The 14404-nt window shown below is 45.3% G+C and overlaps 1 protein-coding gene across 1 annotated transcript; it reads left to right on the forward strand.

Annotated features, from left to right (window-relative positions):
• Positions 1 to 11117, forward strand: TIGD5 (tigger transposable element derived 5). Its single transcript, XM_074202972.1, has one exon. It carries the CDS (start codon positions 1 to 3, stop codon positions 1945 to 1947), a length of 1947 nt encoding a protein of 648 aa, XP_074059073.1. The 3' UTR covers positions 1948 to 11117.
• The last annotated feature ends 3287 nt before the right edge of the window (positions 11118 to 14404 follow it).

The raw sequence follows: 14404 nt of genomic DNA on the forward strand, positions 1-14404 counted from the left end.
ATGTACCCCGCGGGGCCCCCGCGCCGCCGCCGGCCCCCGGGCCCCGCCCCGCCGGGCCCCCCGGCCCTGCGCCCCGCCGCGCCGGGCCCCCCGCCCGCCGTGCCCGCCGCGCCCCCGGGGCCGCCGGGGCTGGCCGTGAAGATGGCCTTCCGAAAGGCCTACTCCATCAAGGACAAGCTGCAGGCCATCGAGCGCGTCAAGGGCGGCGAGCGCCAGGCCAGCGTGTGCAGGGACTTCGGGGTCCCGGGGGGCACGCTGCGGGGCTGGCTCAAGGACGAGCCCAAGCTGCGCTGGTTCCTGGACCAGCTGGGCGGCGAGGTGGGCACGCAGCGCAAGAAGATGCGGCTGGCCAACGAGGAGGAGATCGACCGCGCCGTCTACACCTGGTTCCTCACCCTGCGCCAGCACGGCATCCCGCTGTCCGGGCCCCTCATCCAGGCCCAGGCCGAGGCCTTCGCCCGCCAGATCTACGGGCCCGAGTGCACCTTCAAGGCCAGCCACGGCTGGTTCTGGAGGTGGCAGAAGCGCCACGGCATCTCCAGTCAGCGCATCTACGGCGAGGCCGAGCCGCCCGGCCCGGCGCCCGGCCCGGCGCCGGCCCCGCCCGCCCTCAAGGCCGAGCCGGACCTCGTGGGCCTGGCGGACCGGCCCTCGCCCGGCCCGGGCCCGGCCCCCGCCGAGGGCGGCTACGGGGACGAGCAGATCTACAACGCCAACGTCACCGGCCTCTACTGGAGGCTGCTGCCCGAGCAGGCGGCCCCGGCCGGGGAAGGGGACCCCGCCGGCGGGGCGCCCAGGTGGCGCGGCGACAGGGTCACGGTCCTGCTGGCGGCCAACCTGACGGGCAGCCACAAGCTGAAGCCGCTGGTGGTCGGGCAGCTGCCCGACCCCCCCAGCTTGCGCCACCACAACCAGGGCAAGTTCCCGGCCTCCTACCGCTACAGCCCCGACGCCTGGCTCAGTGCGGCGCTGCTGCGCGGCTGGTTCTTCGAGGAGTTCGTGCCCGGCGTCCGGCGCCACCTGCGGCGCAGCTGCCTCCAGCAGAAGGCCGTCCTGTTGGTGACCCACCCCCCGGGGCCCGGGCCGCCGTGCCCGCGGCCGCCCTCCCCAGAGGAGGGCGAGGAGGCCGGCGGCCGGCGGCGGCGGCGGGCGGCCGGCCCGGGCCCGGGCTCGGCCCTGTGCCCCCCGGAGGAGCTGCAGACCCCCGACGGCGCGGTGCGGGTGCTTTTCCTGTCTAAAAGCAGCTCCCGGGCCAAGATCCCAGCCCCGCTGGAGCAAGGAGTGGTGACGGCCTTCAAGCAGCTGTACAAGCGGGAACTGCTGCGGCTGGCCGTGTCCTGTGCCGGGGGCTCCCCCCTGGACTTCGTGCGGAGCTTCATGCTGAAGGACATGCTCTATCTGGCTGGCCTGTCTTGGGACCTGGTCCAGGCAGGCAGCATCGAAAGGTGCTGGCTCCTGGGTCTCCGAGCTGCCTTTGAACCCGGTGCCCACGATGAACAGCTGATGCGGCCCCACCCAGCAGCCTCTGGGGAGGACGAGGAGGCAGAGGAACACAGCAAGGTCCTCAGTGACCTCACACACTTGGCTGCCCTCACTTACAAGCGGCTAGCACCTGAGGATGTGGCGGAATGGCTGCACCTGGACGATGGGGCCCCGGGCTTGGGGGAGCCTCCGGAGGGTGGGGGGGAGGAAGATGAGGATGGGGGAGGTGGGGAGCAACCCTCCTGTGGGGGCTTCCCACCACTGGCTGGTCCACCCCAGGGGGAGGAAGAGGCTGGAACGGGAGGGCCGCCATCGGTGCCCACAGCTGGGGAAGCCATTAGGGGTCTCGAGACAGCTCTGCGGTGGTTGGAGAGCCGTGATCCCAGGGAGGTGGGACCCTTGAAGCTGGTGCAACTCCGATCCTTAATCAGCATGGCTCAGCGGCTTGGGGAGACGGGGCCCTAATTGTGCATCTCCTGTTGGCTGCTAAAGGGGCAAGGCTTAGCGACTTGGGGACCTAGAACCAAACTGACCCCTTTTTTTTTACTTCTGCACCTTTATAGGGGTTAATTGGCTCCTATCCCCCCCCCCCAAATATTGTGGGCTAAACTAAGACCTACAACAACCTGGAGGGGATGGAGAGCTTCAGAGATAGCAATGGGGGAAATGATAGCCTACTCCCAAAGTCGACAAAGGGGTCTGGATGGTGACACTAGGGTCACCGCCAGTAATGGTTAGAGATGCAAGTCTTAGTCATCAACAAAGAAGCACGTAGTAGGACTGTCAAGGGGAGGCAAATTCCAAGGACAGTTGCTTAGGATGGGGTAGCAGAGAGCCATCTTAGCCAGCACCCCCATCCCCATCCACATGTTATACATAGGAGCCCTGGAGGCTCCATCAGGGAGCAGCTTTCACTGTGTTCAAAACCTTAGCCTTTCCGAGGCTCCCCAAGCCTAGAGCTGTGGCAGTCCTCTGAGGATATGTCCTTTTTAATGCCACGTGTGATATAGCCACCCCTTCACACACAAGGCCTTTCACCCATGTCCCCTTCACCTCTTTCCTGTACTCCTCTGATCGAGTTCCCGCCATATCCTTACCCACCTCTCTTTTTCTCCTCCCCAGTCACATGCACTGGATAAGGGCCTGCTTGTTCTCTCCTCTTGCTGGGAGGAGCCTGTGAGCCCTAGTGCTGGAGTTAGCTAGGGCTTGTCATAGCTTTTTAATCTTCAAAATGGGGAAAAAACTGACCACTTTTTATATTAAAAAATCTAGAGCCAGTTTTAAAAGCCAGACCATAAGGGGGGCACCAGGGCCAGAAGCTGGTGAGTGACTGGCTCTTAACTGGTCAGGGGAGTGGGAAGGATGCTCCTTAAGAGCACATAATTATGACTGCCATCCAGGAGCTAGGTTGAAAGCCTGCCTTGAGATGTTAGCTAAGTAACCCTTGGGGGTTGAGCCAAGAAAGATATGAAAAAATAAATTTATAGATCACTCATGGGTTTGAAGAAGGGTTTTTTAGTCTGGCTCTGTGTGGGGAAAATTCTGTAGCATCTGGACTGTCCTAGGGAATGAACATAAGACCCCAGGATTCATCCCTAGTTTCTGTAACCAACTTTGGGTTGTAGATTTGTTCAATTTTTCTTGGTCTGATTTTTGTGAAAGGGATTTTGTGTGTGGTTTGGGATTTTGTTTTTGTTTTTAAAGAAAAATATCACTTTAAACAATTTTACTATAAATTTTTGGAGTGTCTGAATTTGGGGCCCCTGTGAGCCTCCAGATAACTTGAAAATAACCTGTTTTTAGTCCATCATGTTTGTGGTGGTCAGCTATGGCATGTTTTCCCCTGAGTGTTTACAGACTGTGCCAACTAATGGGCTTTGGGAAATTATCCAGTTTCTCTGTAATCAAAGTTAGGACATTCTTCTAGGAATCAGTCACTGAATTTTTAGGGTGTTGGTATTAAAAGTGAGGAGAGTGGGGCCAATGGAAAAATCTCAATTGCCTTATTAACTTTGCCTTTCTCTAGAACAGATTGGTCCTCTTCACTTGGATTCCTGGTGGGAAAAGATCCTTTGCCAATAATCACTTCTCATGAGTGGACTTTGTCAGGTAGACTACTTTGCAAAGGACACAAAAATAATGTGCTAGGGTGAAGGTACAATTTGGTGTGAGTCTGAAGGAATATTGGCAGCTTTTATCCTCTGAGCAAAATAGTCAGGATAGAGCTGCCTGGAAATGAGGGGAAAATATCCCAGGTGTCTTGTGTCTGTGACATTTACACTGTCTAGTAGTCAGACCTAATACAGTAGTTGAGGATTCATTGTAACTCAGTTGGGGTTGTGGATAGGATTTAAAGAGAATTTGAAAGAAATCTATCTGGTTCTCACAGAATACAGAAACTACTCAGCTGGGGTTAATTGGCAGCTAACTTTCTGACTCTCTAGCCATTCTCTGTCCTTACTTTCTAATTCCAACCCTTAACTTCCCCACCCTTTTTATAACTGTGAGAACTTTGAAAACAGGGAGTCAATATGGATTTTGAAAGGAAACAAAATGCCTCACACATTCCCTTAAATTAGTCATAATTCAGTTTTCATGCAATTCTTGAAAAGCTATTTTCCTTGGATACCACAAGTTTGAACATTCCCTCCTGAACTGTTTTAAGAGATCATCAGGGTAGTATAGAACACATAGAGATTGGTTTGCAGGAAAAATGGTATTTTGAATGAAGGTACCATCTGATCTTCAACAAAATTTATTAAGGTGGCACAGTACATAGAGCACCAGCCCTGGAATCAGGAGGATTTGAGTTCAAATTCGGCCTCATACACTTGATACTTACTATGCAACCTTGGGCAAGTCACTTAACCCCATTGCCCCACAAAACAAAACCATGCCTTGCATCTAGAGCCATCTCTAGTCATCCTGATTCATATCTAGCTACTGGACCCAGATGACTCTGGAGGAAAAAGTGAGACTGGTGACAACACAGCTTCCCCTCACTTAAATCCAAATCATGTGCTTATCATGGCATCACTTCCATGTTGTTGTCTTCTTTGAAAGTGAAGGACAAACACTATGACCTCTAATGTAAAGTGATAATAATTTGAAAAGTATAAAGTATATTGTGAGGTCCAAGTAATAAGGAAAGCCTTATTATTGTTTGAGAGATTTACTGACAAAAAATGGTTTTGGGGTATTCTTTATCTATAGCTAACATTCATGTAGCACTTTGCAAAGTATTTTTAAGATAACTTATTTGGTCCTTACATTAATCTTTTGAGGCTGGTGCTGCTATTGTCCCCATTTTACAAATGAGGAAAACTGAGGTTAAGTGATTTGCCTGAGGTCACACAGTTTGTAATTATCTAAATTGGGATTAGATTTTGGGCCTGCCTTGACTCTGGGTTTTTAAAGAATGAATGGGAATGTAAAAAAGACAAAGGGGATAGAGGGAAGATGTTCTGGAAACAAAGATGCATAAGCATAGAGGCAGGAAAACATGTTCAGACATACTTGAATTATGTTCTTGGTATGAAATCTAGAGAGGGAGTTTGGAAAGGTGAGCTGGTACCAGATTTAGCTTTAAGTGCCAGAGAAAGTAATTTAACTTTAGTTTAAAATTGGAAACTACTGAAAATGTTTGGCAGAGGAGTGGCGGGAGAGAGTATTCTAGCAATAGGAAGAGGACTGTATTAGAGGGAAGGTGGAAATACCTGTTAGGTTATCCTAATGAGCCCCAAGAGTAGATAGGAATGTCAGTGGAGTGGCAGTGGGGACAAAAGAGGATCTGAAATACGAGAGATGGAGCTAAGCATGAGAAGTGAATGTCAGAAGAACAAGTTATAGGTTGCAAATGTGGCAGATGAAGTATTCTGTTGTTCCATTTTGGAGAGCTTATTAAGAAGCCAGAGTTGCAGGCCTGCTGTAGCCATGGGATAGAATTTTAGTTTTGAACTGGAAGGACCCTTTAGTTCAAACTCCTCACAAATGAAACTGAATCCCATAGAAGGTGCCTGAAATCACACATGTAATAAATAGAAGAGCTCGAAATGGAACCCAAAGTCTTCTGACTCAAATCTAGCCATCCTTTCTCAACTCAGAAACTCAGAACCTTGAGTAAGCAGAGAAGCACTGGCTATCAGAAATAGAATATTAGGACTTGCTAGAAAGGTGATAGGATTTGACTTTGTGAAGTAGCTACAGAATCTGACCTGAGGCTTAAATGGGACTTGACAGGAGCTTTCCTCTGCTTTTTCTGTAATTACTTTTTGCTTGGAAGTGCAGACCTTTTCTAATGATATATTTTCACTACTTCTGCAATGTTTGCACATCAGATCCCCCACCCAGTGAATGGAAAAGATTGGAAGTGCTTTGATCAGTGGTTAGCCAGGCCACAGGTTGAGTAACATAGCCTGTCACCTGAGGCAGGTAAAACAGTTCTTTGCCATTCACTGAACCTTTCTAGTATCCTCACTCCTGTACCTAAGCAGGCCTGGACTTTGGGGAACATTCTCAAATTAAACAAACTTTTACCCAGTATAAGAAGGGCAGCATAGTCTAATGAAAGGTATTTTGGCTTTGGAGTCAGGATGCCAGAGTTCTGAATCCTAGTTCTCCTGCTATATACAGAGGTATACAAAGATGGACTTAGATAAGCTTTTAAGGTCCCTCCTGATGAAATATCCAGGGCTGGAATCAGGAAGACCCAAGTTCAAACCAGCCCCAGACATTCATTGACTGTGACTCTGGACAAGTCACTTAACCCTGTTTGCCCTAGTTTCCTTATCTGTAAAATAAGACACTGCTGTGTCGTTGCAAAGAAAAACCCAAAGAGGATCATGAAGAGTTGTACAAGACTGAACAACAACATTATTAAATCCCATAATCCTAGGAATTAGTTGTGATTATTCACCAATGTCCAACTCTTTGTGACCTCAGCCAAGTAAAGTAATCTGATTTGAATTCAAGCCTAGCATTCTTGCCTACCTAGCTACCCAGATACTGGAGTGGTTTGCCACTTCCTCCAGCTCATTGTACAGATGAGGAAATTGAGGCAAACTAGGTTAAGTGACTGCCTATGGTCACACAGCCATTAAGTGGGATAGAATCTGGACACAGGTCTAGCCATTCACCCAGTTCTCTGAAAGAGTCATGAGCCAGGAATTGAGAGACCCAGGTTGAACTCTTGGTTATATTCTTTATTATGGATAAGAGGCAGACAGGTCCCTACACCTTTCCTATAAAATGAGAATAATCCTCCCTTTACTAACTATTTCATGGAATAATTAAGGTTTAAAAGTGATTTTTTTTTTAAATAGAAAAACCAGCTACTTAGATTACTTCACCTCTCTGTGCTTTAATTTCTCCAATTATTAAAACTAGGAGGTTGGGCTAGTCTGGGATGCTTCAAATTTTTTTTTATTAAAAAGGAGCTTGTCAGTTACATGAAAACTTAGATCCTGTTAGTGGAGACCCTACACTATGGAGGGGGAGAGGTACCTCTGCATGCTTAGCTTCAATCCCCAGGCAGCTAGGTGGCACAGTGGATAGAGCACTGGCTTTGGAGTCAGAAGGACAGGAGTTCAAATCCAGTCTCAGACACTTGCCACTTACTAGTTATGTGACCTTGGGCACTTAACCCTGATTGCCTCACATCCAGGGCCATCTCCAGTCATTCTGATTCATATCTGGCCACTGGATGGCTCTGGAGAAGAAAGAGAGGCAGGTTACTTAGTACAGCACCCCCTCATTCAAATCCAGTTCTTGTGTTTGTCATGACACTACCTCCCAGATGTCATGGTCTTTAAGAATGAAGACTATGATATCCTCTGTCACCACCCTGACTCTCAGAAAATCCTAGAGAGGGTGGTGCCATCATTAACCTAAAGAAGTGCAATGCCTTACACAAATGAGAGGTAGAATAACTTAAGATTTGGGCTATGTGCTTGCATCTACATGGGGCTGTTGTGAGGCTCTGATCTTTCCCTGGAACTCTGTGAGCAAGCACGAGCTGCTCTAGCCTGGGAGTAGTGCTCTCAGAAGCTAAGTGAAGCTAGAAAGAAAGAACCAATGTAAGGTTTTAGAAAAATCTAAATTTGAGGGTCAGAGCATCTGGGTTTGAGTCCTGGCTCACTACACGTATAACCTTTAGTGAGTCATCCCTTTTAGAGTTACATTTTTCCTCTGTAAAAATAATAGGGTTACACCACATGATCTCTAAGGAACCTTCCAGTCCCTGTTCCTTTGAAGGTAAAACTTTCTACCTCTAGTCCTATACATTGCTAAAAATGATGGACAGTGTCCATGTCATTGCTTCCCTATAGACCTCAACTTTGTAGCTCAACAGAGACAATTCAGAGACACCATGTTTTGAGGGGTAGAAGTGGTAAATGGCAGCATTGGAAGACACTTCATAGGATTCAACCTAACACTTTTACAGGGAGTTAAAGAAGCTAAGGCCTAAAGACTGTGACCATGGAGGACAAGATAGGATTTGAATTCAAGGCTCCTGACTCTGAAGCCTTCCACTTAGGGAAATATCAACAAATATGCTTGTTAACCTTTAAAAAAAGGTTATACAGACTAAAATATACTAGCTGAAGGTGGGGTTCAGGAAGGGGAGCAGGGAGAATTAAGCAGTACCTTAGTTAAACTTCAAAAGTTTCTAGGAGGTAAAGGGAGAAGGGGACACATTTTAGGCAGATTCCTGGAGGTTCCATCTAATTATGAAATTCTGCAAATGAAAGAAAAGTCATATACTCAGGTATACCCAGCAATTTAGTGGTGGAGCCAGGTCTGGACAACTCTGGTTTCCTGACTCCCAGAGTCCAGTAACTTTTTCCCTTCACATTACTCAGTTTTCCTCGCAGAGAGGGGAAGCATCAAAGCACAAACTATTACTATTATAGCCGTCACTACCATCCTCTTTTGCAGCTGTTTGGCCCTGTTACCATTTGAACTAGAAACATTCTTGAACACTTCACTGAGAACTTGATAAATTTGTGGAGCATAAGACCTTAATGTCTGCAGTTCCACCTTCTCTCAAAGAGCATCCTAGCCAGAGAATATGGACCTAACAGTCTCCTGGAAAGTTTACATACTAAACTTCCCTCTTCAGGTAAAAACAACCTGTTACAGAGACCAATCTAAGACTAAATGAGGTACTCTTTGGGCTAGGATCAATGGGAGGAGAACTTTACAAAGAGGCAGATTTCAGCTTTGTGGAAAAAACTAATGAGAAATGGTCAGCCAAGGAATAAGGTTCCTTACTACTGGAGGTGTTAATATAGAAGCTGGATGAACAACTGGCCAAGGATATGGTAGAGGAGTTTTGACTAGTGGGGGTCCCTGACAGTCCTACAATTTTATAATTCTGTGAGTTAAGCACTGTGATCATTTTTGCCTAAAAAGGGGATCCTATACTTGGAATCAGAAGACATGGCTATTTGCCTAAACTTAACATAAGCAACCTATGTCATCTTTTGGATCCTCAAGTTTTCCCAAATTTAAAATGAAGGCATTAACAGAAACTATCTGTCTTGCAGCTCTAAAATCCTTATAACCTATGGACTAGTTTGCTTTTTTGTCAGCAGTTCAGGGCTTGACTTTTCTAGGTGAAGTGAAACAAAATCTTCTGCATCAAGCCCTGATCTGCATTGCTGCTTTAATAAATATTTGATATTGGTATAAATCTTCACATTTCCATCATATTATCTGATTTCAATTTTGTAAGATAGGTAGTACAACTATTAATCTACCAATGAAGAAACTGAGGCAGATTGTGGTTTGTGCCAAATTGCACAGTACATGAAGCAGAACTGGGATCTAATTCCAAATCCATTGTCTCTCTCCCCACTATAGCAACAGTTACTTCAATGCCATAGCTTTTGATGTTTTTGGAAGTCTATGTCCAAATAATGGCCCCCTCACAGCATCAACATTATCCTTCCATGTACCTAAACTTCACTTCCCTGTCTTTCCATGGAAGGCTAAGACAGGGTCTAGAGGGTGTTAGCCTAACAATCAATTGCAAATATAGCAGAGAGTTGAGGATCCTGGATTTTAGTTCTATACATGCTCCTTTATAACTGTGTAATCTTAGGCAGGGCATGTCACCTCCCAAGGGCTGCTTTTCCCAATTATAAATTAAGGGATTTGGAGACAGAGGTCCTAGATTCAAATTCGAGCTTTCACATGTGGGGCATATCATTTAAGCTTTCTGAACCTCAAAATTTTCTCTACAAAATAAAGATGTTGACTTATGATGACCTCCAAGGACCCCCTCAGTTCTAAATTTCTGATCCTATGGTCCCCACCAAGAATCTGTAATTTCTGAGGGCTGCATTGAGGAAGATATGTTTCTAAGCAAAGAATTCAGGGTCAGAAAGATCTTAAGACTGATCTAATGTTTTGCTTCTGTTACTGGAGGGTATTTGGTAGGGTTCAAGCTAAGGAGGCAGTTTTGAATTGTGGAAAGGACATGTATAATGGACATGTCAGCATGAAAGCTGGGTTCTGTCAGTATCCACAGGAGTTCAGACATTGTCCCACAGTTCTGCTCAGCCATAGGGCCTGATCATTGAAGTGCTCCTGTGGATCATGTAGTTGAGAGGTGTACAGAGCTGAGAGAAAATGTTTCCTGGAGGGCACAGCTGAAATGCTTGATAAACATTGCTTATTAGCCTACTGTTCTTTCTAGTGGTGTCCCTGCCCCTTCCCCTAGGCTTCCAAGTTAGAAGTAGATCATAACATCCAGAGTGAAAGAACCCTTAGAGATCATCTATCCAACACCCAGAGAGAAGTGACTTGCCTAATGTCATATAGGTTGCAGAGCTGGGATTCAAATCAAGTCTTCTGATTCCAAATGGAGTGCTCTTTCCACTACAAAATGAATAAAAAGTCAATTATTAAGTGCTTACCATATGCAAAGCACTGGACATGCTAATAAGAAAATCTGCTCTCAAGTTTCTCACAAATCTAAAATGGGGCAGACAGCACACATAGATTTTGTTAAGAAGGGCCCTGAAGGTTCTTGGGTTGAAGGAGCCAAGTATGTGGCATTTCATCTTATGACCTTGAAGCATTTGATAATTCCAAGAAACTTGATGTCAAGAACCTCCTTTTCTAGGTCTTTGGTAGCTCTGGATTCTGAGATGGTGGCTACAGTGCCTGTGGAAGCCTTATGCCTTGGATCCACAAGGCTTGATTCTGTAGATGATGGGTTTTGTGTTCTGAAAGGATGGAGGCTCCTATTCCTGGGACTGAGAGGAGGCAGTGGTTTTACTTGATACATGCCATCTCTTACCCTCCCCTCAAGATAATTTGATACTTCCTCATTTCAGGTCTTCTCTAGTCCCACATCCATTTTTGGGCCTAATCTATATAACTACCCTGATGGAGACAGGATTCATATGGCCTATTCCCTCAAATCAAGTTTTTCCCCATCCCACTGTTCTATTTCACAGGTTGTCTTGCAAGGGAGTAAGGAAAGTGGGGAACACAAGAGTAAAACTGATTCCTTTGCCACACCATCCTTCCTAGGTGTAATCATTGCTAAGTTGCCTTTTAATCTCAGTGCTTCAGCATTCCCTTCTGCAAAATAAAAAAGTTCCCTTACTACCTCTGTGACTTTACCTGGATGAGCCTGTTTCCTCATTTATAATATAGGCAGCTAGGTGGCACAGTAGATTCAGGAGGATAGGAGTTCAAATTTGGCCTCAACACTTGACACTCTATGACCTTGGACAAGTTGCTTAACCCTGCTTTTCTCCCATCCAAAGCCACCTCCAGTCATCTTGATTCATATCTGGCCACTGGATCCAGATGGCTCTGGAGGAGAAAGTGAGTCTGGTGACTTAGCACAGCACCCCCTCACTCAAATCCAATTCATATGCTTTTGTCATGGCATCACTTCCCCTTTGAGAAGGAAGGACAAACAATAGATCAGATTCTGCCCATGTCATGCTGTCATAAGGGGAATAATGAGCTCTAGAAATCTGAACTATTTCTTGACTTGCCTAATTTTCAAAATGTTTTGTAGTTTGACCAGTATAGGGCAGATCTCGTATTATGATCAATGGCTAGTTTGGAGAAAAGTTTGGCTCAGTATGATAAAGAATTTTCTACCACTCAGCAAGCCTACATGACAAGAGCAGTCTGAGGTGACCTTCCAGTTAAGATAGAATCACAGATGGAAAGCTGGAAGGGACCTCAGAACATCTAATCTCATTTCACAGCTGAGAAAACAAGACCCATGGATATTGTGACTTGCCAAAGGTCACAGGTCAAGCAGAGACCAGACATTTGTCATGTGTATGAAGTACCAAATGGATGACACCTGAACTCCCCTTTAACCTATGAGAATTTCTCCAGGGATCCAGTCTAGGAGCTAGGCACTTCCTCTGCAGGCTCGTATACATCTCTCAACCCAATCAAGAGTTTTTGAACTTGGCAAGATAAGGAAAAGCCCAACTGAGGACCAAGTTGCTGCAGAAAGTGAGTTGAGGTCAAGGGAGTCTCCCATCTTTCTCATCAGTTAAATGCTCTCCACCTGGAAGTATAAGATTTTAAAGGTCCCTTTTAAGCTGTATGATTCTAAGACCCTTTTAAAAAGGGTATTGGCAAACAGGACTACCTCTAGAGGAAGCCAGAGGTCATGTCATGTAAGGATTGAAGGAACGAACAGTCAGACTGGAGCAAAGACCCTAAGGGAGATGGAATAGTTCTCTACAAGTGTTGAGTTGGAACTATTGGGGGTGGGATAAGCTTATACTGTGTAACTACTAAAGTTGGAACTATGGGAAAAAATTACTGTAGAAAATTTTCAGCTTGAAATAAAGATTTCTAGTCACAAAAGAACAGGTTGCTTCAAGCATTAAATTCATTGGAAATATTTATTCAGAAAACAAAGTAGTCACAGGGAAAGAATTATGTAAGCCTACCTACATGGTCCCCACTTATATTTGAATTTGACCCCTCTGTTCTAGGTAACTAAGACTATGGGTTGCAAAGTATATCTACTTGCATTTGGAACAGCAGTTTCCTTACTAGAGGGGACTCCAAGATCAATGAAATAAGTCCAATCCCTATTCCTATCCTTTTCCATAAAGGAAACAAGCCGTTCTTTTAGGTTTTCTTCACCAAACCAAAAAATTCTTACCATGGTTTGGTTTTTTTTTGCACTCATACTTTTTTAAGTTCCAACAAGAAATTTGCCAGCAGTTCTAAGGCACAGGTTGTATTAATCACTCTGTCACCTTTTTGATGGCATTTTCTTAGCAAAAATACTGGAGTTGTTTGCCATTTCTCTCCCCAGGGTCCCCATTTTACAATTGAAGAAATTGAGGCAAAGGTTAAGTGACTTGCCCAAGTACTCACAGCTAGGTGTCTGAGGCTGGATTTGATCTCAGGTCTCACTGACTCAAGCTCAGTACTCTTATCCACTTCGCCACCTACCTGCCTCAAATGAAGCACTACATAGTGTCCTCTCACTTCAGTTTTCCATCTAGCCAAAAATGAGCATTGGGAATGAAAACTAGTCAGCATCATTCATTCAGCATTATTCATAGCCACTTTAGGAACAGTAGATAAAGTTGGAAAAAAAGATCACCTAATCCAAGGGCCACTGGATCCAGATGGCTAGGGTTTAATTTTGATAATAGCATTTCAATAAAACTGCCTTCCCTTAGGATACATCCATTTTATGCATTCAAAAACATTCTATAAAGAGGACCAGACTGCCAAAGAGATCCAGGATTCCAAAACAAAAAAAAAAAAAGCTTATGAACTTTTGAATTTACAGATGAGAAAACTGAGGCCCAGAGAAGTCACTTGCTCAACAAAGTTGAAAGCTAGAACAACAAGTTTTTTCCTAGGCCTCAGTGCCTCAAAACTAGAGTGATCAGTTGGATCCTTTGGTGCCCAAGATTCGTTGTTTTGCGGGGTGGCTAGGTGGCGCAGTGGATAGAGCACCAGCCCTGGAGTCAGTAGTACCTGAGTTCAAATCCAGCCTCAGACACTTAATAATTACCTAGCTGTGTGGCCTTGGGCAAGCCACTTAACCCCATTTGCCTTGCAAAAACCTGAAAAAAAAAATTCATTGCTTTGGAAGAGCAGTATTGTTCAAGGTGCTGGTTAAAGTAAGGGGCTATGATTACTCAGGCAAAGTTTTATTCTATTGCAAGACAAAGTTGACTATTAGTTTCTCTGTCAAAGAGAGGAAATCTTGCTAAAGACCAAACAGTTCATGGCCAGCAGAGTTTGGTTTTGAGTGTTGTTCTCTGAATTCAATCTGGAGCTCTTTGCTTGAAGTCCTGAAGCAAAATGGGTAGAAAGACCCTGGACTTCAAATCAAGAGATTTGATTTCAAGTCTTGCTTTTGATACATAAGCTGTAAATTTGTCAATTGTAAAATGGGGGTATAACACCACTGCACTGCCAATCTCACAGAGTGACATAAAGTCAGACTAAAAATGTTTTGGCAAACTAAAAATGTTTTAAGAAATGAAAGGCTCCTTTGCCAACTCTTAATATGCACTGAGCTTCACCCTAATGTGAGAAATGGGAAGGTTCTCACCTGCTGCCTATTTCAATGCAACCAGTGATTAATGATTAATCAAGTTATATGTTTAGTTACAAATCAACTTTTTTTTTTCAAACACTGGGCTAAAAGCAGAGCATATTATCCAATTTAAAGAAGACACAAAAACTGGACATACATTTTGTACAAGAATGCCATTATGGCACTTAATAAGCTACAATGATGGGATGAATATAACATCACATGAAAAAGAGATAAACGTGAAGTCTTGTATTTGGGTTAACAAAAATTAATAGGATTGGGGAGATATGGCCAGACAGCAGTTTGTGTGGAAAAGATCTGGAACTTTTAGTAGACTGCAAGGTCAGTATGAGTCAACAA

This window comes from Macrotis lagotis, chromosome X (genome assembly GCF_037893015.1).
Source record: "Macrotis lagotis isolate mMagLag1 chromosome X, bilby.v1.9.chrom.fasta, whole genome shotgun sequence".
NCBI classification, from domain to species: Eukaryota; Metazoa; Chordata; class Mammalia; order Peramelemorphia; family Peramelidae; genus Macrotis; species Macrotis lagotis.

What these genes read in the sequence shown, in the direction of transcription:
- TIGD5 (XM_074202972.1), top strand. Translation starts at nt 1, where the DNA reads ATGTACCCCGCGGGGCCCCCGCGCCGCCGCCGGCCCCCGGGCCCCGCC.